Raw genomic sequence first — 27071 nt, forward strand, 5'->3', positions numbered from 1 at the left:
ATTAAGGAAGAACAGCCTGAAGAAGGGAAGAGAAACATTTTTAGGTGATGCTAAACAACAGTTTAAAGGCATTATTTCAGAGCAGCATTTAAGAACAATTAGCAATGCTGCGGTGGTACGGCGGTAGAGTTGTTACCTCACAGCAAGAGGTTCTCCCTTCGATTCTCGGCTGGGCTTGGGAGTGCCTTCTTTGTGGAGTCTACATGTCCTCCCCGTGGTTGGGTAGCGTTCGAAAGACATGCATGCATTCATTGAAGGTTGAGCGTCGAGCTGGCACCATGGTGTTTTGTAAAAATCTACTGCCAATCATTAGCGGACCGGAGTTCCTCTGTGGTGACCCCTTACCGGGAAAAGCCGAAAGACAAACATTTAAGAACAATTAGCAGAAAATATAGGAGTTGATACTCATATTATGCATTAGAAGTCCATAAACATGAATCTAAAACTTTTTCTAAATATAAGACTTTTTCAGATGGAGATACTGGTTTTGTGGTTAAGTCTCATATGTGGATCTGTTAGCAAGCGCTGTTAGTGGGAGCTATGGAGGAAACAATCGGACTAATGTTTCCACCACTTAAAACAATGTTCTAACTACTTTGAACAATCCATAACAGTTCAGTACTATCCGGAAACAGTTTTAGCGGTATTGAGGCTTACCATAGGAGTACCCTTCTCAGTTGTGCCTTATTAAAGGACTCAGTGATCCTTAATTAGGGTAGCCAAATCAGGGGTCTTTTTAACTGGATTATCTGAGTTAGAAAGCATAGAGCAGAATAAACAAAGTCATAGGGACACAGTTACAGTGGAAACCTCTGTCTTGGTCTGTCTTGAATTATAATTATACTAAATGATTGACTTTATTCCATGCCTTCATAATGTGTACTTAGATTTTAAGTGAAACCCAACGAGTATCTAATCATAGGTTCATAGGTCGGTACTAGGCTATTGGCCCTAGGACCTATATAAGCCTAGCCAAAAAAGTACCCTGGCTTTCGCCACCCAAGAAAATTATTTTCCTGTGCCCCTGTCGAACAGAGCCACAGAAGTGATCCCCAGGGTGAATTTCCTATCTCCCATCCAATCATCAAGGTTTTTCTTGAAGAGTGCTAATGAGGAGCTTTGTTTGATATAGATAGGTAGTTTGTTCCAGAGTATGGTAAGTCTCTGGGATAGGAATCTATCCCTCTGGCATGTTCTGCTTATTGTGGTGACAAGATTTAGGTCCCTAGAGCGTGTAGCTCAGAGGGATTGGGATTTTATTAAGTGTAGCATGTCCAACAGCTCTGGGTTTGACATAGCTTTGTATGTTAGGCAGAGATCGCCTCTGAGTAAGAGATATGTGACGGAGTAAAGCTGGAGTTTTTTGAGACGGTCTGTGTATGGCATCTGTTTGAGGCTGGTAATCCTCTTTTTGAGGTATTTCTGCTCCTTTCTAGTTGTTGTAGATGTCTTGTGAGGTACATACCAAAAGGGGTGTTGTACTCTATAATGGGTCTAATGAGTGAGATGAGTAGGGGGGAACAATGACCTCTTTTTTCCTGAATGAGAAACCTTTTGTGATGAGGTGTGTCATGTAGAAGGATTTCCTGACTACTGTGGTGATGTGATTATCAAAGGAGAGACTATTGTCCACCTGTGTCCCAAGGTCTCTTATCACACTTTCGGTGTTAAGTAGACTACAGCATATGTGGTAGTTCATGGGTACAGAGTTTTTGCCGAAAGGGATGACAATACACTTTTTGGCACTGAGCTTGAGGCCATGGCTTTGACACCAGGCATCTGTCTCAGTGAGGCCCTGTTGTAGGATGTCCACATCATTAGGAGTTTCGATTATGGCTCCTAGTTTGCAGTCATCTGCAAACTTTGTTAGCCAAAGACCTTCTCTGTTAGCCTGTACTTCTGAGAAGTAATCACCAAACAGGAGAGGACCCAGGACTGAACCCTGTGGTACTCCACTCGTCACTGGTCTGAAGTCAGATTTGGAGTCTGCTACTTTCACAGTGTGGGTTCTGTCAGTGAGCCAGTTGGCAACCCATCATGTGACATAGGGATTTATACCTAGTTTAGTGAGTTTATCTATAATTCCAGAGTGGGGGATGGTGTCGAAAGCCTTGGCAAGATCTAGATAGGCTGTGTGAACCACCTTACTCTCATCTACGGCTTTGGTGACTGCTTCAAAGAAGTCTATCAGGTTTAGGAGACATGATCTGACTTTTACAAACCCGAACTGGGTAGGGTCCAGAGTTTGGAGATTACCAATATCATTGCTTATAAGTTCCATGATGATACGTTCCATAACCTTGCAGACCAGGCTCATCAGGCTAATGGGGTGGTAGTTCCCGGGGTCCGTGGTGGTTCCCCCTTTGTGGAGTGGGATAACCGTCACTGTGCACCATTCAGTGGGCACAAAGCCTGAAGTGAGGCTATGATTGAACATGACACTTAGGTGGGGTGCCAGTTCATTCTGTAATTCATGTAGAACGCAGCCTGGGATGTTGTCAGATCCCATGGATGCTGTGTTCTTAGCTTTGGAGAGTGTGTTTTTTACCTGTGCAGCCGTGATTACAGGAACTTTGCATTCTTCCGGTATAGGGATGGGCCCTTTAGTGGGTAAGAGGGGTGTAAAGTTAGCACTGAACCTGTCTGCCAGGATGTTGGCAATATCAGTTGGTTCTGTATATTTAGTGCCAATGTGCTGTAAGTCAGAGCAGATCTGAGTGTTGCCATTGAGATTCTTGACATAGCTATAGAATGTTTTGTGGTTGTCTTTAGAATCAGTGGCAATTTTTTTTCATAACAAGCTTTAGAGGATTTTATGAGGGATCTCAGCTTTTTACTGAGGCTGACCAGGGAGTTCCTCCAACCATGGGATTTTACTCTTTTTTGCAACAGTTTCTTTTTTCTGTTGTAGAGTTTGTTTATGGCAGGGGACCACCACATTGGCTTCCTGTTTTGAAGGATAGCATCTTGGTTCTGTTAGGGATTGCACGATCCATGCACTTGTGTAAGTGCTTATAAAGTGCATTAATGTAGGATTCAGGAGTCGTACCTTTATTGTCCGTCTGCATGGGTGTCGTGAAGTTTGCCACTTCTGTCTTAAGCATGAAGTTGGCTTTGGAGACATTTTTTACAGTGGTTTCCCTAATGGGGGTGGAGGCAGGATGTGGATGTCTAGAGTGATTAGCTTGTGGTCAGATCTGACCAATGAGGAATTGACCTCTGGTGTGGAACACCAGTTGCCCCTGTTGGTAATGACCAGGTCTAGAATATTGCTGCCCCTGGTGGGGGTGTGGATAAATTGATCCAAGGCACTGGAATTTATGAATTCTAGAAAACATTGAGCAACAGAGTTGGTACATGAGTAGTTCCAGTTATTGGTGGAGTAGTTGAAATCACCCATTATTAGGGTGTTGGTTGTACCCTAATATTTTCCAATGTATCAACAAATAAGGAGTAGGACTCCTGGGGCATGGTTGGGGATCTGTAGCAAGCTACAATTTAGATTCTGGTCTTGCCCAGAGTTAGTTGCACTTGGATAATCTCGGATGCATTATGCTGAGCAACAAGCCTGGAGGTGTGGATATCCTTAATGAATATGGACACACCTCCACCTTTAGTGTTTCGGTCCAGGTTAGGTGGACGAAAGGTGTGGTATAAATTATAGCCTGGTAATGCAGAGGTGCTGTCTAGAGTCTTGAACCAGGTCTCTGTCACTGCACAGATGTTGATGTTCTCCATTTTAAGGAGTGCCTCGAGTGAGTGCATTTTGAGGTTTAGACTTCTAGCATTGAGTAGCATTACGCTCAGATTTTGCTTGCTTGTACCTGTTATGGTGGTGAGTTTGTCATTTCAACCTTGCCTACAAAAGGCACTATAGGGGTGGCAAGAACCTTAGCCAGTATCCGGAATCCCAAGGGTGACAGGTGCAGGAAATCTCTGGCAAAGCATCGTGATCTGTCGATCATGTCATCACAGGCAGACAGATACTGGATCCCCTTAGAATGACACCAGTAGCTTAGCCAATTGTTGAAGTCAATCATTTTGTTCTTGTACTGTGGTATCATTCTGGGTGATGGCAGGATGCTACTCAGGGCTAGGGTCATGCCTGACTGGGCTACAAGATCGGTCAGCTCTTTCATGTCTCTTTTCATGTAGTCCAGAGAGGTGCATCTCAAGTCATTCACACCAACATGGACAATGACAGAGTCATATTTGTACTTGTTGTGGAGTAACCTGAGTGCGTGCATTATGTGGCGGATCCTGGCACCCGACAGGCAGCTGACAGTAACTTTCTCCTTGTTTAGCTTGGTGAGTGGAACATCAGTGTGCCTGACTATAGAGTCACCTATGACTATAGTTGTGGGTACGTTGTTATGCCTTATGGGCTGTGGTTGAGTGGCACACTGAGTTTGTGGGCTATGTGTCATTTGGGTTGTGTTGGGGGGGTGGAGGTTGCTTGCGTTTCTGCTTTGGAGGTCCCTGTTGCTTGGGAAGATTTTTATTGAGAGTCGCCATGAATGTAGGTGTGTGTTTTGTGTTTCTAGGTGTGTGTTTTGGTGGTGTAGGTTTTGAGAGACTATGTGATGAGTGTGGTGTGGTGCAAGTGTTTACAGTCTCCTCTTGACTGTCTAGTCCAATCTTGGGTGAAAAGAGCTTTGCTTCCAATTTGGCTATATAAGTGCAAACCCTGTACCTAGTGACTACAAGGTAAACACCTTAACCATTACACTATTGAAAGTTCACAATGTCGACTAACAATCTGCTGTTGAACTTATATTGACAGAATGTTTAGTAGAATAATACAAAAACATAGTAAAACAACTGCTTTTTGTTTTGCAGGGGCAAACCCCTATCATCACCACATGCCCAGCCCCCTGCAACTTAAATATGCCAACTCCAAGATCTTATAACAGTGGGAAAAAAGACAAATTTCCTTAAACCCACTGTCTGCCGATTTCACACAGAACCACTGCCACTACAGTGATGAAACATGAAGTGAAAAAATGAGTCCGCCTTTCAGGTTTGACAAAAGCAGTACTTCAACAAAACCATTTGGCCTAAACGAGATATGTGGTTCTGTTTTAAGTGAGCAACTACAGTTCCAATACTTCCTGCAGTGTCTTTATCTGTTTAAAATCACTCATTTATTGATTGATAAAAGTAAGGCATTATCTCTTAAAAGATAAAGGTATATAATATATAATACCCTGACGTGGATGGTATAATGGTTAAGGTGCCTGCCTGATAAACAGAAGGTACAACATTTGAGCCTCACCTTTAAGGGAATTTAGTGAAGCTAAATATAGCCCACAAGGGCAGCTACCTTACTAGTGGCCTATGAGTCTACTTTGGGGGTTGGTGTAATGGTTAAGGTGTTTACCTTGTAGTCACTAGGTACAGGGTTTGAGTCTTACCTTTAAAGGGGAAATTACCTAAGCTTAAAATGGCACACAAGGACAGCTAGCCTATTATTTGCTTATGAACTTTCTTTCTAAAATACCATCTGCTCTGATGAGGGTCTTCATGACTTGGGGACTCAAACAACAGCAGCATTTCTAGTGCTTGAAACAAATTGGCTTGAGTATTATCTCAATACTGCCCAAGTATGGATGCAGTTTCAGTGACCTGTTACTTGACACCACATCAGGAGCTACTATTAAGCTAGCTGAGAGAGTTCTGGAAACTGTAAATAGAATGAGGGTCAAGAATATGAGAAGAGGCTAATATCAATATGTGTGTGCTGACACCCTGCAATAGAGAAGGACCTGTTGGAATATGGATAATCATTGCTGCAGCAAATAGGTGGCATGGAATTAAAAAAACAAGATGGGAAGAAAATGGCCATAAACTAGGCAAAGGAAGATTTGAGAGTGGCATCACAAAATATTCCTCCACAGATAGCGTTGAGATGTGAGTCCCTGAAATCCATGGATAGACACTAGCATTCTGTATATACACAGAAAGTAAAGGCAGTAGACGTAAATTACAAAAGGAAGCATAGGATGGGATGGGATAGGCCAGGACAGGATAGGATAGTGACAGGTAAGGACAACTGCACCTGGCTTGATGAAAGAGATAAAGCAAAAGTCTTCCTTCATCAACATCTATATAAGTTTATATTCTACAAATCTTGCGTTTTACATAAATTATGACTACAACAGCAAAAAAGCAAGTAAATGGTATTGTTACAAAAGATAGGGAAATTGCTCACTCAGAAAGTAATTTTACTTTTTTTCTCTAGTAATGATGAACTTTTCCGTTACCTGCTGCAACTAGTACAAGTACTGAAGTATGAATCCTACCTAGACTGTGAATTAACAAAGTTTTTGTTGGAGCGGGCACTGGCCAACAAAAAAATTGGGCACTTCCTTTTTTGGCATCTAAGGTAATATTAAGTTCCATTTAAGTTCCATTGTGCTGCGTGTATTAAGAATATTTGCTTACTTGACATGTTTCATATAACTACTAATTCATTGTTTTACATTTTCGTACTTGAATAATTGATCATTTCTAAAGACAAGAAGTACAAAACAACATTTTTCTTGCAGCATACACTATGAAAATGATACTGTTCCCTTTTTTGGAGTCTTTTCATTCTGATGGCTTCAAAAGTCCTCCTTCTCATGTTTCCACATTGCCTGTCCTCCCAGTGTAAAATGGAGACCTTGTAAAAGCAATGTTTTTTTGACAGGCTAATTTGCCCACTAGATCAACACTGGATAGGCCTTGTATTGTTCACATAATTGAATAAAGAAAAGAAACTTCTGTGTTTGTGCCTATTTGTGAACATTTTATTCAGTAACCAGTCAAAATTCAATGCACATGTAACAAGTCCAGTTTCTGGAACAAATCGAAAACTTGGCAGGCTGTACAGAGCAAAGCCAGTTCTCTCCCCATATTTCAGACATTCTGCTGCTAACACGTTTTTATCCATCCTTACTATATTCTGTACACTTTTTGACAGGTCTTCTTCCTTCCTTCCAACATACACTCAACTCTGTGTAGAACAGGATAGCCCACTTTACTGCTGAACACAGTGGCAGAAGTCACCATTGTGTATCCTTATATGAGCTAAAAATGTGATTTCCAAACATAGTCTGCAGTTACAGAGGGCTTGTACCTCCTAAAGGTCACATACTAGAACTGTGTACAAGTCTTGGAAATCTCACTGTGCCATGGAATATGCTCATACGGTACCGCAGAGCTGAAAGTGACCAGGTATGTAGCAGGTATGTAAATGAGGACCCTGATGAATATTAATGATTCAAAAACAAACATGAATTGCAGACTGCAGTATGTAAGGGATGCTAGCATTTCTTTGACAACAAGTGCAGACTAATCACACAAAAAACAAAAGTAACCAGCCCCCCATGGTCCTACAACACTAATATTGTATTTAGTATAACAGACGTCATCATCACATGACTGCAAAAATAGTACAGAGCTTCAGCAGTAGAGATACCATCTGACAGCCTGCCATTCACACAAACTCAGTGCCACAACCACACTCTATGTTGGGGCCACACAGACAGACACAACACTGCTTCTTCCAATGGCAGCCAGTACAGCAACTGATCCATTTTGTTATAATAGTATGTAAATTACCCAAGTTCCACAAACAATAAAAATGAGGTGTTATCTTTCCATTCAGTTATGACTATGCAACTGATCTTACATCCTGAACAAACCAAAAACTTAGCAGTAAAATCAAGCCAGAAACCTGGAAGCAAAATCTCTAAACATAAGTATAAACTAAAAAATGTCATGTTAAGGACAACCACAAAACCTTTGGAACTATGTCAGAAACCTTAGAAACAATATTAAGTAATGTACTGTGTTAATACATAATAACCTTCTTATCTCCAGAAGACATAGACCAAATATTAGCAGATAAATTAGGTTCAAACTCTTCACACCCTTATCTCCCCAAACTAAAAAAAAAGCATACTCTTGTATACATCTCAGCCCCTTCAATGGATTTGTTCCAGAGATGTGGAGAACTGTTTTAGTCATCCCTTTCCTCAAGGGACAACCTGCAATTGACCCTGGAAACTACAGACCTATAAGCCTCGCCAGCCTTATCTTTAAAGCAATGGACCAGATCATTATGGAACGTAAAGCAATAGACCACATCATTGTAGAATGTAAAGCAATGGACCATATCATTATGGAATGTAAAGCAATGGACCACATCACTATGGAATGTAAAGCAATGGACCAGATCATTATGGAACGTAAAGTAATGGACCAGATCATTATGGAACGTAAAGCAATGGACCAGATCATTATGGAATGTAAAGCAATGGACCACATCATTATGGAACATAAAGCAATAGACCAGACCATTGTGAAATGTAAAGCAATGGACCACATCACTATGGAACATAAAGCAATGGATCACATCATTGTGGAATGTAAAGCAATGGACCAGATCATTATAGAACGTAAAGCAATGGACCATATCATTATGGAATGTAAAGAAATGGACCACATCACTGTGGAATATAAAACAATGGACCAGATCATTATGGAATGTAAAGCAATGGACCAGATCATTATGGAACGTAAAGCAATGGACCAGATCATTATGGAATGTAAAGCAATGGACCACATCATTATGGAACATAAAGCAATAGACCAGATCATTGTGAAATGTAAAGCAATGGACCACATCATTATGGAACGTAAAGCAATAGACCAGATCATTATGGAACCTAAAGCAATGGACCACATCATTGTGAAACGTAAAGCAATGGACCAGATCATTATGGAACATAAAGCAATGGACCAGATCATTATGGAATGTAAAGCAATGGACCAGATCATTATGGAATGCATAGGTTCATAGGTACTTATTAGGCTGTTGATCTGTCAGGATCTTAAGATGCCTAGCCTTACATTCCCATGGTAGCTTTTAGACATTATATTTTGTATACAAATAACCCAGAGGTGGTCCAAACAAAGATAAGTTAGGACATTTACATGTTTCTCCTATCCATAAGGGACAGGGGTGCTAAACTGGGTGAGAATTTGAGGTTACCCATCCATTTATCCAAATTACAGTTGAATCTAGTACTTTGCTTTATGCTGAGTGGAAGATGGTTCCAAAGAAGCAGTATTCTCTATGATACAAATGTATCCCTCCAATGTGTTCTATTTATTTTGCAAAAGAGACGGAGGTCCCTTCTGTGGGTGTCTATGATACAATTGGACTTGTGAATGTGGAATAAGTCTGCCAAAATAGTCTGTTGAAGCTCTATGTGCAAGGCGGAGTTCACTTCTGAGTAACCTGTATGATGATAAGAAGTGGGGCAAGCCTCTCAGATTGTCTGCATAGTTTTTACAGTTTAGGACTTTGATTTTTTTTTTTTTAGCAAGGACATCAGCTACCTTGAACCCAAACCTGTTTGGGATCATTAAAGGTTGATCCTCCCTCCTAAATGTGATGGACTTTTCTGAAGCAGTCACTGAGGCATTTGATACAGGCACATTGATTCACACTGCTTTCCTTGACCTAGCTAAGGCCTTTGAAACTATTGCACAGTCTGGCAGTATCAACAAGCTAATCAAAGTAAATGTAAAAGCCCCTGGTACCCACTGGATAGTAAATTGGCTTAATGTGGGAATCCAGTCTGTTAGTGTAACAGGCAAAAGAGTCATTACTGGTGACATCCCTCAGTCATTGGTCCTTAAGCTACTTCTCTTTTTATTTACTTCTCTGATGTCAAGACCAGCATCAAGGGCCTGTGGCTGATTAAATCTGCAGAAGACTTTAAACATGGATCTGTCATAAACTCTCCAGCTGACTTTCAGATTCTCCAAGAGTACCTAACACATACAAACAAGAAACAAATGGTGCCTTGCCAATGGTCTTAAACTAAATGCTAAGAAATGTAATATTATGCCTTTAGGCAAATTTGGGTACCCATACAACTACCACATAGGTGTCACCCCTCTCAAAATTGGCACAGTTATTAGGGACCTGGGCACTTTTGTTGATACTGAACTATCCTTTGATCACAATGTATCTACTGCTGATAGGAAATCCTTTTATCTGGCTAAGCTGACAATCAGGAGTATAGCTTCTACATCAGGGGAAATTATCATCCCTCTGTGCACTTCCATTGTCAGACTTATAATAGAATACATTGCCCCTTTCAATTTCCATTGTCAGACCTATAATAGAATATATATTGCCCGTTTCAATATGTACTTGCCTAAACATATGATTCAGCTCAAAAGAAGTCAGTGTTTCCTCAGAAAGGGAATCAAAGGCATGTCTTTCTTGTGCTACACAGACCACCTTAAAGCACTTTCTCATTTCTATATTCCATGCAGACTCTTCTGGGGAGATCTTTGCCTCACATACAAAGCCTCAACTGATCCATTCCAATGCAACATCCTACATATAGTTTCATAGATTCATAGCATAGTACTAGGCTATCTGCCCTGGGGCATTTGTAAGCCTAGCAATAGTGATGTGGCTTTTGCCACCCCATGAAATGGTACAAAAATGTACAGAATAAATCTAGAATACTGTGCCTCTGTCTAGTAGTGACACAATGAAGGTCCCCTTATATAATAGAATTAGTTTACTGTGCCCCTGTCTAGCAGTGACACAGATGTGACCGCTGGGGTAAACTTACGATCTCCCATCCACTCATCAAGATTTCTCTTGAAGAGAGTCAGTGAGGGGCTCTGCCTAATACGAACTGGCATCCTGTTCCAAAGCATGGGAAGCCTCTGGGTTATGAATCTATCCCTCCAGCATGTCATATTCATACTTGTGCCGAGGTTTAAGTCTTTAGCTCTCGTGGTCCTGATGGATTTGGATTTTTTGAGGTGGAGCATATCCATCAGATCCTGATTGGACATGGCCTTGTACGTCAGGCAGAGATCACCTCTGAGCAGGCGGTATGCTACTGAATAGAGCTGAAGTTTCTTTAGTCTGGCAGAATAAGACATATGTTGGAGACCCTTGATCCTTTTGGTGAGGTACTTTTGTGGTCTCTCCAGCTGTTGCAAATGCCGGGTGAGGTACATACCAAATGGGGCATTGTACTCAATCATGGGTCTGATGAGGGAGGAATATAGGGGTACAATGATATCCTTGGATCTGGATGTGAATCCCTTCATAATGAGGTGTGCAAGGTAGAATGTTTTTCTAACCACTTTGGCAACGTGGGTGTCAAATGAGAGGTCGCTGTCTACTTGGATCCCTAGGTCTCTGATTACTTTTTCCGTACTCAGTGGGTTGCTGTCTATGTGATAATTTGTGGGTACTTTGTTTTTTCCAAAAGGGATGACTATACATTTTTTGGCATTTAGTTTAAGGCCGTGACTACGGCACCAGTTGTCCATTTCAGTGAGGCCTTTTTGTAGGATGTGTGTGTCTGCTGGTGTATCAGCTATGGCGCCTAGTTTGCAGTCATCTGCGAACTTTATCAGCCACAGCCCTCCCATGTTTGCTTTAACATCTGAGAAATAAATGCCGAACAAGAGGGGTCCCAGGACAGATCCCTGTGGGACACCACTTGTGACTGGCTTTGAGTCTGACATTGCTCCAGCGATTTTAACTTTATGGGTTCTGTCCTTTAGCCAGTTTGCAACCCATCTAGTGACATAAGGGTTTACTTTTAAGCTGTTTAGCTTATCTATGATGCCTGAGTGGGGTATTGTGTCGAAGGCCTTAGCCAAGTCCAGGTATGCTGTATGGACTGCTTTGCCCTCATCAATGGCTCTAGTGACTGTTTCGAAAAAGTCAACCAGGTTCAAAAGGCAGGATCTGCCCTTTACAAAGCCGAACTGGGTGGGGTCAAGTGTCTGTAGGTCCCCTATGTCTCTGTTTATAAGTTCCATAATGATTCTTTCCATAGCTTTGCAGACCAGGCTAGTTAAGCTTATGGGGCGGTAGTTTCCAGGGTCTGTAGAGGCACCCCCCTTGTGGAGTGGGACCACTGTTGCTGTACGCCAGTGTTCAGGTACATATCCCGAAGTAAGGCTAAGGTTAAATAGCATTTTTATGTATTCACAAAGAAATAACATCATAAACACCCACTGAAAGGAAATAAGCTTCTACTGCAGCAGAAATAGGACCTGATGATAAGATAGATACCTCTTCCTAAAAGAATCCCTTTTATGTCATAGACCACTTAGATTTAAAGCAAAGTAGCTCCCTGATGTGCTTTAAATGCAGCCTTGATGAATGGATGGAAAACTGTAAATTCACGTCTGTTCTGGCCCCTCAAACCGTTACTGAAAGGGGTGAAAGTATGTAGCAGTTATTCATGTTATAAGGTACTGACAAACTGGAGTGTTGAGACTAGGCTACAAATGAGCTACCTAGTCGACAGCCATTGTCTACAGAATGGGAAAATGCTAATTGTGCTCTGCTGTTCCCGTGTCATTACATTTGTCTCTAGAGGTCACAGCACTGTCCCCACTGTAAGGAACAGCTATGGAACTCCATCTGGAATACCACTGTCTGCACACTCATAACTGAACAATACACGCCAAACCAAGTGGTTTGGAAAACAAAAATAAACCAACTTATTTTAGTAAAGCAAAAAGCAGCAAATTCTATCATTTGTTTTGCTGTTTTAGATTGTTTTAATTAAGTAAATTGGTTCATTTTTTTTAACTGCCTGGTTTGTTATATTTATAGATTTATTGATTTGAATCTCTACAACTAATCACTGGATAATTTTACAACAAAACAATCATCCTACAAATGTTTCTATAAGCTGTGTACAATATTCTCATCCTTTCTGATATTAGTTGTGGGCAGTGTGCAGGTAGGAAAAACATGTGGGAGGGATTGGCATAATGGTTAAGGTGTTTACCTTGCAGACACAAGGTATAGGGTTTGATTCTCACCGTTGAGGATAATTGGCTAGGCTTAAAATGGCCGACACAGGCAGTTAGCCTAGCACTCATCTATGAATAAAAAAATACTATGAATAAATACTTATGGGATTAGATTCTGATGGGGTAGCTAACCTTACCATTCAGCTCTGTCCATACATGATTGAGACGTTTTATGTAAATACTAAATGAAAAGCATTACCTCTCATCTGCAGCTGTTGTCCAGCAGACATTATTCCCACTACCTGCACATTGCTTGCACATATCATCAGCTGGGGTACTGCTCTTTTACTAGTCACAAGAAATGAGCAAATAGACCCACCTGCAGAGCACCCTGTTTGTAACAGTAACATATAATCTATAGTTTGCCGAGATGTTGTACCTAAACAGGACACTTAAGCAAAAAGGACAGCTAGAACATCATTTACCAATCCCTACTATCAAAATGCCTGCAGAACATTCTACAAAGTATACTCTGTGCACGAATCATGTCCTTAGCGGATGTTTGTGCCAGACACTTCACTTCCCAAAAAGTTGAGCTACTCATCCCATTGGGTCACACTAATGACATGAGTGCTCACAAACTGCACACCACACAAATCATTTACAAGATTACACACTAGATCTAAGAAACATCTGGCCTATCAGTTCAAATTTAACCATCATTGCACCATGATTCAGCTAAAATTTACTCTCAAGATTATTTACTTTGAATCTGTCCCTCCCTGTCTAACATTCTCACATAGCAATGCACTCCTAGGGATACAGGTATTCTGCTGGTAGACTTCTATAAGCAAAAAAAAAATGTTGCTACTCATTGTTATACGAAAGCTTTAGAATCATCTTCCCTGCAAGTACAGCTGTAACTAATGGAAGAATATTCAAGAAAGTGGTAAAAAATATCACTTGCAGTCGAACCGTGTATGCAGCTGTGGCATCACTCTTAACTCTTTAATTATGACTTCATCTGGCTTTTCCTTCTCCTAACATCTGCTCATTCAGCCCCACACATTGTATCTATGGCTCCTAATGCCCCACACTTACATTTGTGCCTTATCTAACAAGTACACTCTCATTGTAGCTTGTATACTTGTTGTTATGTTTATTCATGTCTTACAATTTTACTAAATTTTACATCATACCTGTTCTTAGCAGACTAAGAACTGACAAGCTGCTAATATGCACACTGTTGTTTAGCTTGGTACATGGTGGTATAGCACAACCATAATTTTGTACGGATTCTAAATAGAAATTTATTCTTATCAAGCCTTGATACTGGTGAACCATGCCTACACAGGAATTCTGTTCTGTAAAATGTATTTTCCTAGCATAATCTGTCCATATGTATTTGGTAGATATCCTTATTACCGTCAGGCATTTTATTATTGTTTATATTGTTTAATTATACATAATTAAGTGCTGTTTATTTATTTTTTTTCTATTATATATGTGTTGTATTTGGAGAGATTTTTCTCCCTGGGATTCCATCAAAAATGAATCTTCCCTGCTAGATATTCCCAATTAGCAAATGTAAATATATTAGTTATATTTACATACATTCATTAGCCATCTGTTTAGTCAACAAAATTAATTTCACTGTACAGATGTACAAGATCGCACAATTCATGGGATTAGGAAATATGCCCTTTCCCTGACATATGCATAATTAGCAAGGGGTATGGAGGATTGCCGCCCCCCCGCAAAATGTTTTACACTATTTTTTAAACTTTTGTTTTGCACTTGTCAATATTTTTGTTTTGCACATGTATAGCAGTGTGTCAATTTTCACAAAGTTGACCTTTTGTGGTTGACATTCTGAACGTTGATATTTGGGTCATTTGTTCATTATCAGTTGACCCTGGTCCGAGTATGCCCGTGACATTTATGATCAAATCCTATAAGTGTACGTGTGTATTTGCATGCACACACACACACACACACACACACACACACACACACACATATATATATATAGATAGATGCATTCTTACATATATATATATATATATATATATATATATATATATATATATATATATAGATACATACTTACACACACACACACACACATATATATATATATATATATATATATATATATATATATATATATCTGTCCATACATTACTTAGGTCTTCCTAAATCTCTTCTACTCCATCCTATCATCCTTCCTTTCTGTTCCTACTACCTACAGTTAAGGAAAACCTCAACATAAATGTTCTGTGTAATTTTTAGCTACTTGGAACATATCCGTTCTAATCTTGTATGATTCTGGTGTGATTTTGACTGTTTTTAAGTTGTTTTGTTTATTATTGCCTACTATTGTTTAACTTCTGTGGAGCTTTTCTCCCGGGCCTCCACTGTAAATGGACTCTGTCCAGTTGGACTAGCCCAGTCAACAAATGTAAAATAAATATATATATATATATATATATATATATATATATATATATATATATATATACACACACACACACACACACACACACACACACACACACACACACACACACACACACACACACACACACACACGATTCAAGTCCATGACAAATTATAATTAATAAAAGTCTAGATGTTGAGGTTTTAAAATCATGGAACACAGTTTCAAAAATGCTGTTTTCTATCTTTGTCCAAATTAACTGTACTAACATCATCTTGGATCTATGTAATAATAGGGGTTTGGGGTATAATTCCCCTACAAAACTCATTGCAGAAATTTGGGAAAGAGGTAAAAGCATCACTTGAGAAATTGTTGGGTTTTGCAGTTCTGAAACCCTGACATTTATTAAATAACATTGTGTATATCTTTGTGCATATTACCCTACTGTTGGACAAAGATTGAACTCTCAAGTTTCAGTTATCCTGCAAACAATCTCCACTGAAAATCGTTATCACTCAGTTCTGCCAGCAATGACGCCCTTTCTGGGGGAATTTCCCCCTTTCTTTGAGTCAGTGCGACCATGGATTTGGTATATATAAGTTGTCTTGTGTGGTAGGCTTGCCCCTCAACATCGAGGAGTACAGGGGAGCTTGATCCCAGAAAAAAAATGTTCGGCTGTTTGTTTTTAGCAAATGCAGTTTCAAGATTCTGATCTTCAGTACACTCAGTTTTGTCCATTCATAGTGAAACGTGCACACATGTATAGGTGTATACACACATATACACAAACTCACATGCACACACACACACACACACACACACACACACACACACACACACACGTATATGTAATTTTTGTTTGTTGGTTTTTGGGGGGGGTTGGTACTGGCAATTTTAACATGAGTTTTGTTATGAATGGTAAAATTGCAAGTCAGAAAATGAGCTTCTATATGCAGAGTAGCAGATATTTCATTCATTACTTCACAGTCTCATTATTTTCTGTGTATCCTTTTCCATCTGTATACCTTTTTCTCTACACCACTATTTTAGCTGATTTCAATGGGGTGAAGTAATATACAGTTGTCCATTGTGGAGACTCAGCAGAGCCGTGGTTTGTTTTTTATGAACAGTACTAGTGCATTAAGGTTAGGTTACAATAGGACGTGGCAGTGTGGTTGTTTGAATTATTCACATTTGAAGGTACTATTTGGTGGCCTAGATTCATAGAAAGTGTCAGTGACTGAAAGTCCTTTTTCCTTTTTTGGGGGGTGAAGAGTTAGTCCATTTTTAGCGTTACATTGTTTGCATTATCATCATTATTATTATTATTATTAGTTTTCATGTAAGCCGCGGTGGTGCTCCGGTAGCATCGTTGCCTCCCAGCAAGAGGTTCTCCCGTTCAATTCTCGGCAGGAGCACCTTCTGTGTGGAGTCTGCATGTCCTCCCCGCGGTCGATTGACATTCAAAAGACATGCGTAGAGTGGGTGTGCCTTCGTTGAAGGTTGGGTGTCGAGCTGGCACCTTGGCACCAAGAAAATTTACTGCCAGTCATTAGCGGACCGGAGTTCCGCTGTGGCGACCCCTAACTGGGAAAAGCCAAAAGAAGAACATTATTATTATTTTTCATGGAAGTCTTCAAAACGTAAGTAATTGTATATAAATCCTGTGATTAGTGTGGTTTATTTTCATTTGTTAGTTTTGCTTTTTTTTATGATATCTTGTTCTTCAGTTTTTTTTGTTTTTTTTTATTAAAAATGAATGATACTTTTTCTTGATTGCATATTTTTCCGTAAGTTCTTTCAGTCTTTTTTGTAAATTCACTTTTTTGGTTTGGTGTGATTTCTTTCACACCTGCACACACACACACACACACACACACACACACACACACACACACACACACACACACACACACACACACACACCAGTGGTGGCTGGTGACTTCAAATCAAAGAGGGGCTGCAGGAGACAGCTGAATGGGTGGGGTCAATGGGAAGGGGTGTGGCCAACTAGAAAGAGGAGGAGCTATGCTCAAAACCACAAAAAATAACTAAATACACTGCCCTGGGTGCAAAACCGTCATTATGAGAGACCAGTCAAGACAAAATGAAGAGTAGAAGAATAAAAATATTTCAATGCATTGGCTGCACGACAGCTTACTTAATATCTAGATGGAAACAAAAAGGTTGTGAGTCATGAAAAAATAAATTACTTTTTAAATACATTAATGGAATGCCAGTCAAAATCAAGTATAAGAAAAACAAGCAGCACTCAACTCAAACCACTTCTTGCACTGCAGTTCTAATTATAATTTATATTCAGCTTTATTAAAGTACCAAGTAACATGCTAAAAGTAGAAATCTCTGATGCCCCCACTTGTAAAAATGTTTCTTATCCAAAAAAAGACCTGCTACCTGACAACTATCTACTTGTTTCATGGGGAAAACATGATCAAAGTAAAAAATGAAAAGCAAACAAGAAATAAGCTCAAGATACATTGCTTAAAAGGATTACTGTACAGGTTATGGACCACACGATTGGCATTCTGTTTAGTTTACGGGTAAAGCCTGCAGAGATGACTGGAAGTCTCCAAGTGTAATGAGCTTCTTAAAAATAATATAATCCTGTCCTTTATTACAAATACTATCATATGCATTTCAATACCCAAGGCTTTTACCTGATTTTGGCCTAGCACTCAAGTGTGGGGTCATTTATTGCACTGTTGTGATTATTTTGCTGCGTGTGTATCTCTGCTACCTTTGAACTACAACAAAAAGAAAAAAAAACACAAAAAATCTTGCTTTTTTCCCACTTTCTGAAAGTTAAGAAAGTTCAGTTACAGATTTGCTGTTCTGAACTGTTTGGAAGTTTCTAGAAGGTCAGTGCTTGCTTGGGCTAAAGGGAAGTCTCTGTGTTCACCAGTGGGAGTGGTTAACACTGAACAGCCTGCCTGTCCCTGGAGGAGTGGTTACTACCTAGAAGCTGTAGCTTTATTGGCCATTTTGGGTCAATTCTAAACTCCTTGATCTCTCTCTCTTAAAACCCTACAACTCTCTCTTTGTGTGGTTTTGCGCACTGAGCAGCGTCGGACAGCACCTCCTAAACAGGTTTAAACTATTCCAGGCTCAACAAAGTCTGCTCTTCACTTTTTCCCTTAGAACTGTTCAAACTCTCAAAGTAATCACTATATTCTCTTTCTAAAGCCCTGCACTTGTTCAGCTCTTATAAGGAAACACTAACTAACTAAAGCACTACACCCTCCTTGACTTCTCATAAGTATTAGGCTCCCGATTGGTCCTTCCTGATCAAGTGAAAAATCAGTTCCCTTCCCTAATCTGATCAGTAAAAAAACTGTTTCCTATACTAATCTGGTATGTCCAAGGGTCAGTTTCAAGGTTACTTTCATGTCCAGCTGGTGAATCTGGGAATTTTGAGGCAATGTTACAATTGCCTTATGTACACAGACAACCCTCTCCTCCTTCCAACAAACTGTAATACATGTGAGAGATGCAGTTACACAGCCAAACTGGAGGCAGAGCTCTCTCAACCCAAGACTGGCACAGTCAGTCAGGAGGAAAAGGTAACCACCCACACCACAAATCCAGTCTCACACAGACCTATTGCATCTGCATACCCAACACATAAACACACAAAAACATACTCGGAGGCTCTAAATAAAAATCTGCCTAAACAGCAAAGACCTCCTAAGCAGATATCCAAGCAACAGCCACCCCTCAACAATACCCATGAATCACATATATCACAAAAGCAGTGTGCCTCACAGTCACAGCCCTTAAGGCCAAACAACACACCAAATACACTTGTTATAGGGAACTCTATTGTCCGGCACACTGACGTCCCGCTCACCAGACTGAACAAGGAAAAGGTCACTGTAAGCTGCCTGTCAGGTGCCAGGATCCGCCACATAACGCAAGCACTCAGGTCACTCCAAAGCAAGTGCAAGTATGACTCCATCATTGTCCATGCTGGTGCGAATGATCTGATACGTACCTCCCTGGACTACATGAAAAGAGAAATAGAGGAGCTCTCTGACCATGTAGCCCAGGCTGGTATGACCCTGACCTTGAGTAGCATCTTGCCCTCACCAAGAATGATGCCACAGTATAAAGACAAAATGATCAGTTTCAACAATTGGCTAAAGTATTGGTGTCATTCAAAGGGGATCCAGTGTCTGTCAGCCTGGGATGACATGCTCGACAAGCCACATTGCTTCGCTAGGGACGGCTTGCACCTGTCACCCTTAGGCTTTCATATACTGGCCAAGGCACTTGCCACCCCCATAGTGCCTTTTTTAGGCAAGGCTCAAAGGACAAACCCACCTCCATAGACAACCCAAGGATAAAAAAACTAAAGGTAATGCTACTCAATGCCAGAAGTCTAAACCTCAAGATGCACGCACTCAAGGCTCTCCTTTGTATGGAGAAAATCGATGTCTGTGCAGTAACAGAAACCGGGTTCAAGGCTCCTGAGAGCACCCCAGCATTACCAGGTTATAACTCATACCATGCATTTCAGCCCCAAAACTCGGACCGAAGCACAAAAGGAGGGGGAGTATCTATATTCATCAAAGATACCTACACCTCCAGGTTAGTGGCACAGCACGAAGCATCGGAAACCATCCATGTGCAACTAACAGCAAGCAAAACTGCCTTTCAGTTTGTAGCCTGCTACAGAACACCCTCCCTATTACAGGAACCCCACTTGGCATTCCTGAGAACACTGGAGAATATGAAGGTCTCTCCAAACACTATGTTATTGGGTGACTTCAGCTACCCAAACATTGACTGGGAAAACTACTCAAGCCCAAACACCCTCGCCCAATAGTTCCTTGAATTTATAAACTCTAATGCAATGGAACAACTGGTCCCCACTCCCACAACAGGGAACAACATATTGGACCTGGTCATCACCAACATGGGGACTCTATGTTCCACACCAGAGGTAAACCCCTCATTGGTAAGATCAGACCATAAACAAATTTCCCTGGACATCCATATCCCGTCCCCACCCCTAGCCAAGGAAATCATTGTAAAGAATTTCTCAAAAGACAACTTTGCACTTCTCAAGACTGAGGTGGAATCCTTCAAAGGCCCTGGGCCAGAGGATAATACAGCCCAATCCACAGAATCCTTTTCAAATGCATTCTGTGAGCACCTGCAGGAATACATGGATTGTGCTATCCCAAATAAAACCAAGACTCACTCCTCCAAAAACAGGAGACCGGTCTGGTGGACCCTGGCCATAAATAAGCTATACAACAGAAGGAGGAAGCTACTACATGACAGAGCAAAATCCCAAAAAGGGAAGGCATCTCTGATCAGTATTAGCAAGAAACTTCGATCCCTCATCAAATCATCAAAGGCCAGTTTCGAAAGAAATATTGCCCTAGACACTAAAGATAATCACAAAGCCTTCTTTAATTATGTCAGAAACATGGGTGGAAACTCCCAGATATGCTCTGAATTGTTGCATAACGGTACAAAATATACCAAACCTACAGATATAGCCAACATCCTGGCAGACAGATTCAGCGCAAACTTCTCCCCCCTTCCCCCCCAAAGAAGCAAATGCCTATCCCAACTGAATGTAACCTCCCTGACATCACATATGCACAGGTGAAAGCAGCCCTCTCCAAAGCAAAAAACACAGCATCTATGGGACTGGACGGTGTCCCAGGCTGTGTCTTACACAAGCTCCAAGAAGAACTGAACCCTCACATTAAGTCACTATTCAAACTTAGCCTTACTACAGGATATGTACCCAAGGAATGGCGTACAGCTACAGTGGTCCCACTCCACAAAGGTGGTGCCACAACGGACCCCAGAAACTATCGCCCCATAAGCCTGACTAGTCTGGTCTGTAAAGCTATGGAGCGTATTATCATGGAATTCATAAACAAAGACATTGGGAGCCTCCAGACACTGGACCTTACCCAATTCAGCTTTGTTAAGGGCAGATCTTGCCTCTTAAACCTAGTTGATTTCTTTGAAACAGTTACCAAAGCCATAGATGAGGGCAAGGTAGTCCACACAGCCTACCTGGACCTCGCAAAAGCCTTCGACACAATACCCCACTCGGGCATCATAAATAAGCTTACCAGCTTAAATATCAACCCCTATATCACAAGATGGGTTGCAAACTGGCTCAGAGATAGAACCCACATGGTCAGAATTGCAGGTGCCATGTCCGAATCCAAACCAGTTACAAGTGGCATCCCACAGGGCTCAGTTCTGGGACCTCTCTTGTTCAGTATATACTTCTCTGAGGTTCAGGCTAACACGGGGGGATTATGGCTGACAAAGTTCGCAGATGACTGCAAACTGGCGGCCATAATTGAATCTCCAGCTGACACAAGCATCCTCCAAAAGGGTCTCACAGAGACGGATGCTTGGTGCTAGAGCCACGGCCTCAAGCTAAATGCTAAAAAGTGCATAGTTATCCCCTTTGGGAAAAACAAGGTGCCCACAAATTACCACATAGGTGTTAACCAATTAAGTACGGAAGAAGTAATTAGAGATTTGGGGACCAAAGTAGATAATAATCTCTCCTTTGATAATCACGTTGCCAAAGTGGTTAGAAAGACCTTCTATATGGCCCACCTTATCATGAAAGGGTTCACATCTAGATCAAGAGAGGTCATTGTGCCCCTCTACTCGTCACTCATCAGGCCCATAATTGAATACAATGCCCCTTTTGGGATGTACCTTACCTGACACCTGCAGCAACTGGAGAGACCCCAAAAGTTCCTCACCAAGAGGATCATGGGCTACAAACAGATGTCTTATGCAGCTCAACTAAAGAAACTCCAGCTCTACTCAGTTGCTTACCTACTCAGAGGCGATCTATGCCTGACGTACAAAGCCATGTCAAACCAAGAATTAATGGACATGCTCCACCTCAAAAAATCCAAGTCCCTTAGAGCTACACGCTCCAGGGACCTAATCCTCAGCACAAAAATAAATAGGACATGCTGGAGGGACAGATTCATTTCCCAGAGGCTCCCCTCACTCTGGAATAGAATCCCAATTCATGTTAGACATAGCCCCTCGCTGACCCTCTTCAAGCGAAATCTGGACTCGTGGATGGGAAATCGCAAATTCACCCTTGGGATCTCTTCTGTGTCCCTGCTAGACAGAGGCACAGTAAACTAATCTTAAAAGGGTACCTTCTGTGACCTACTTTACAGAGGCACATTAGGCTAATCTAATAGGGAGGCGGAAGCCAAATACACTCTGGCTAGGCTTATAAATGCCCTAGGGCAGATAGCCTAGTATCTACCTATGAACCTATGAACCTGTACATTATCTAGTTAAGTAATCTCTACATGGCAACAACAGAAAGGCTTTCAGTGTTGGCAATTCTTTAACAGTATGCTTATCAAAGCTTACTTGCATCTTACGATCTCAGCCAAGCTTACCTGATGGTCATTAAAGTATTGCTACTTAAACACAGAGCAACAGGCACTTTGAGTAATAAGCATAAATCAACAGTACAAAAAATATGACAGAAACCAGACCATTCTGCAAAAATCAAGGACAGATGAAAATCCACTCTAGTACTTGTGTCTACCTTGGATGGGGGGGATACTCTGCATATTTACACTGCATAACTACTCCTTGCCTTGCTTCGACATATCCAGAGTCAATACATGGGGGAGTGGGGTGCAACAAGTATGTCACAATTTGAAATGTCTCTGGCTGACTGTGATGACCCTTACACATTTGTCATACCTCTCAACCTCAGAGCAAGAAATCTGGACAAAGCCATACAAAGAAGTGGGACAAAGGCCCAAAAATAAGGACAATTTTTAAATATTGCCCTTATAAACTTAGAAAGATAATAGAATAGGTCTTGCATTAGTATGAATTTTCTGAATGGTATGAAATCTTAAACTCAACTGTCTGTCATTATTTTCTAACTTCAGTCTTTAATGATTTGTCACTAATTTGCCAAAAAAAACCCACAATTTTATGAAAAATGGACCAAAAATGTGATGTAAAAATATAAACTACATTACATTAAAAATGATAAGCTAGTAATATTGCAATAGGAAATGGATGGCAAACTGATAACAGGCTCATAGTTAGTATCTTAACTTTTTCAGTACGGCAGCATTCACCCCTTGTGGGAGTAGAACCAACAACCTTCTGCATCAAAAGCAAGTATACAACCTGTTGTGCTATTAACAATGCACGCTAACTTAGCATAAGCAGCACTAAACTTCTCTTCCCCTGCAGCTCTCAGCTCCTTGTAAAATCTACTCAATACTCAACTAAATCTCAACTTCACAGCACAAGAAATCTGGAAAAAGCCAAATTTATTGGGGGGGGGGCAAAAGCCCAAAAACCAGGGGCACATTAAACATTGCTTGTATAATCTTGGAAAGTTGCTAGAATAAAATGCTGTGTTACCACCATACATTTTACTGCCAAGGTCCCTGTACAAAAGAGTCAGAGCAACATACCACTATGCCAAATCAGCTGCTTTGTGAAAGAAAAATGCTGTGTTACCACCATACATTTTATTACCAATGTCCCTGTGCAAAACAGTCAGAGCAGCATACCACTATGCCAAATCACCTGCTTTGTGAAAGAAAAATGCTGTGTTACCACCATACATTTTACTGCCAAGGTCCCTGTGCAAAACAGTCAGAACAACATACCACTATGCCAAATCAGCTGCTTTGTGAAAGAGCAGAAGACTGAAACTTAAATGGCTATCATTTAATGAATTCAGTTCTCACCATAGCTGTCAACCTCTTAGCACAAAACACCTGGACAAACCCAGTAATGAGGGAGTACAGCCCTCAAACATATTCAGTGAATTCAGTTCTTGCCATAGCTGTTAACCTTAGCACAAAAAACCTGGACAAAGCCAATAATGGGGTAATATAGTCCCAAAAATAAGGACAAATTTAAAATATTCATCTTATAAACTTAGGTTGTGTTACTATGTATTTTCTGAAGAATATGAAGTCTGAAATTCAAATGCCTGTCAATTTTACTTCTGACGGAACAAAAACAATTTTCAACAGAGGCCCAGGGAGAAATACTGCAGATACATGTCTTTGTAAAATGGCAGGACACCAGAGCAAATCCACACAAACACAGGGATAAGATGCAGACTCCACACAGAAGGCACCCCAGCCAAAAATCAAACCAGAAAACCTATAGCTGTGAGGCAACAATGCTACCACTGCACCATCAAATATGTAAGGAGCTAAACATTCAGAAACCTGAAGTCTGAAATTCAAATGCCTGCCAATTTTATTTAACATTTGTTAATCAGGACAGTCTGACTTGGAACAAAAAAAAAATTTCAGCAGAGGCCCAGGAAGAAATAATGCAGACATGTCTTTGTAACATGGGAGGACACAAAAGCAAACTCACACAAACACAGGGAGAAGATGCAGACCCCACACAGAAGGCACCCCAGCCAAGAATCAAACCTGAGAACCTGCAGCTGTGAGGCAACAATGCTACCACTGCACCATCAGATATCAAGCATTGCACCATTTAGAAACCACAGATATTATGAGGAACAGATCAGATCAAATATGAGGAAAAATTTGCAATTTTTTTACAAATGGTGGTGGGTGGGGAATTCAGGTCTTTAACACCCGCATACAAGGTACAGGGTTCAAGCCTGAGGTATTCTCTACCACACCATCATGAGTCTAGCACACACACACACACACACACACACACACACACACACACACACACACACACACACACACACACGCACCCACCCTTACCTGTAGTAGATCTCATGCCATAAATCCATAGCTCCAAATCCCTTTGTGTCATAAATCCATAGCTGCTGCAACCCCCTGCTCGAGCACATCCACGCGAGATCTTCCCCCGACGAGAGTCCATTGGAGTACATCCACCACGTGAGATCTTCCCCCGACGAGATTCCAGACTGCTGACATTGAGGTCCGAGTCCGATGAGTTTCCAGTGACAGTCTATGCAGTTACAACTGCATAGACTTCTGGGATCTCTGCTCTGACATGTTTCCCAGTCTGGACTGCTGCTGAAACATGCTCCAGACTGTCTCAGCAGCAGTCCGAACAAGTGTGCATGAGCGAATTTTTAATTTTTTTTTTATCTTTTATTTTCTTTTAATTTCTTTATTTGTACAGCTGGGGCGGGGGGGCTGCAGTCCGGCAGTGCAATAGCACGGGCCGCCCCTGACACACACACACACAGACACATCCATATTGTTGCTTACTCTATAAGATGTCTACAATTCACCCTGAATTCAAAAAAGCATTGAAATTCACACTAGTTTATTTATTATTTGTTAATTGAGTAAGTGGGCTTTTCAGTAGTACTTTTGCAGCCACAATTATGCCCACTAGGGCAAGAATAAATATAATATAATATAATATAATATAATATAATATAATATAATATAATATAATTTGTAAAGAATTCAAGGAGTACTGACTGATCAAATTGCTACTGTCCTGTGCATTACATCTGTTTTACCACATGGGAGAAAAATAATGTGAGCAACACAAACCTCACATTCAGTTTAAGGCCCTTTCCCACTCAATGACCTTTAAAATCCAATAACTGCCACCTTCCTGACAAGCTATTTGTCAGGAAACAAAATCTGTCAAACACAGAAATGCTCAATAAAAAAAATCAAACATCAGAAACACACACCCAACTGAAATATGTTACTAAGTTTGCATAAAAATAATAATTAAAAATGGAATGAGGACTGGGGCAACAAAAGCACCAAAAACTTATATCTATATCTATATATGTATATATATATATATATATATATATATATATATATATATATATATATATATATAAAAGCATGAGTCCCACAAAACAGGAAATGAAGCAGCATGGAAAGGGACAGAAGAGCACAAAAAGTGAAGTTGGCTAGGCTTAAAATGGCCTGCAAGGGCATTTAGCCTAAAACTTACATATGAACTTACTTTATGAACCTATAAGTGAATAACAAGAAGAAAAAAACAGCAGCAGCTCACATAACAATAGAAAACAACCAGCCTAACAGATTACACACACACACACACACACACACACACACACACACACACACACACACACACACATACACACAGACGCACACACGCAGTAGACGAAATCTACCAAGCATTGTTTAAACTAAGAAGTAAATGTGAAGATAGAAAATATAGTACACAAAAGAAAAGCACTGCGTGATTACAGACGCATACTGACATAGAAATAAAACGCATAAAATATACTGACATAAAAATAAAACACATAACATATACTGACATAGAAATAAAACACAAAATATACTGACATAGAAATAAAACGCATAACATATACTGACATAGAAATCAAACAAAATATACTGACATAGAAATAAAACACATAAAATATACTGACATAAAAATAAAACACATAAAATATGCTGGCATAGAAATAAAACACATAAAATATACTGGCATAGAAATAAAACGCATAAAATATACTGACATAGAAATAAAACATAAAATATACTGACATAGAAATAAAACACATAAAATATACTGACATAGAAATAAAACACATAAAATTACCAAATTTGAAAAAAGCCTTAAATAGCTTTATAAGCAGTAACCAAATCTACAAACTCTCCCATATTGTAAAGAATAAAGGGTCTTTAATCCACCTGCATAATTTAGTACTCTAACAGATTTTATCCTGTTTGTAAAGGATCTATATGCACTATCTATGTTTTTTGTGATGCAGTGCTACATGTGTTCTCTACCTTGATCTGCTTCTAACAAATAAACAGAATAATAAGAT

At 40.3% G+C, this 27071-nt stretch overlaps 1 protein-coding gene across 2 annotated transcripts in view; it reads left to right on the forward strand.

Annotated features, from left to right (window-relative positions):
- The window catches only part of PIK3CD (phosphatidylinositol-4,5-bisphosphate 3-kinase catalytic subunit delta), a 912023-nt gene that overhangs the window by 744816 nt on the left and 140136 nt on the right, over window positions 1-27071 (forward strand). For both annotated transcript variants that reach the window (XM_044063126.1, XR_006363658.1), the window contains exon 16: window positions 6242-6385. In XM_044063126.1, the coding sequence (XP_043919061.1) occupies window positions 6242-6385 (144 nt within the window). The remainder of the gene's footprint in view (window positions 1-6241; window positions 6386-27071) is intronic.

Source organism: Protopterus annectens, chromosome 2.part1, assembly GCF_019279795.1.
Source record: "Protopterus annectens isolate FY-2018-M chromosome 2.part1, PAN1.0, whole genome shotgun sequence".
NCBI lineage: Eukaryota > Metazoa > Chordata > Ceratodontiformes > Protopteridae > Protopterus > Protopterus annectens.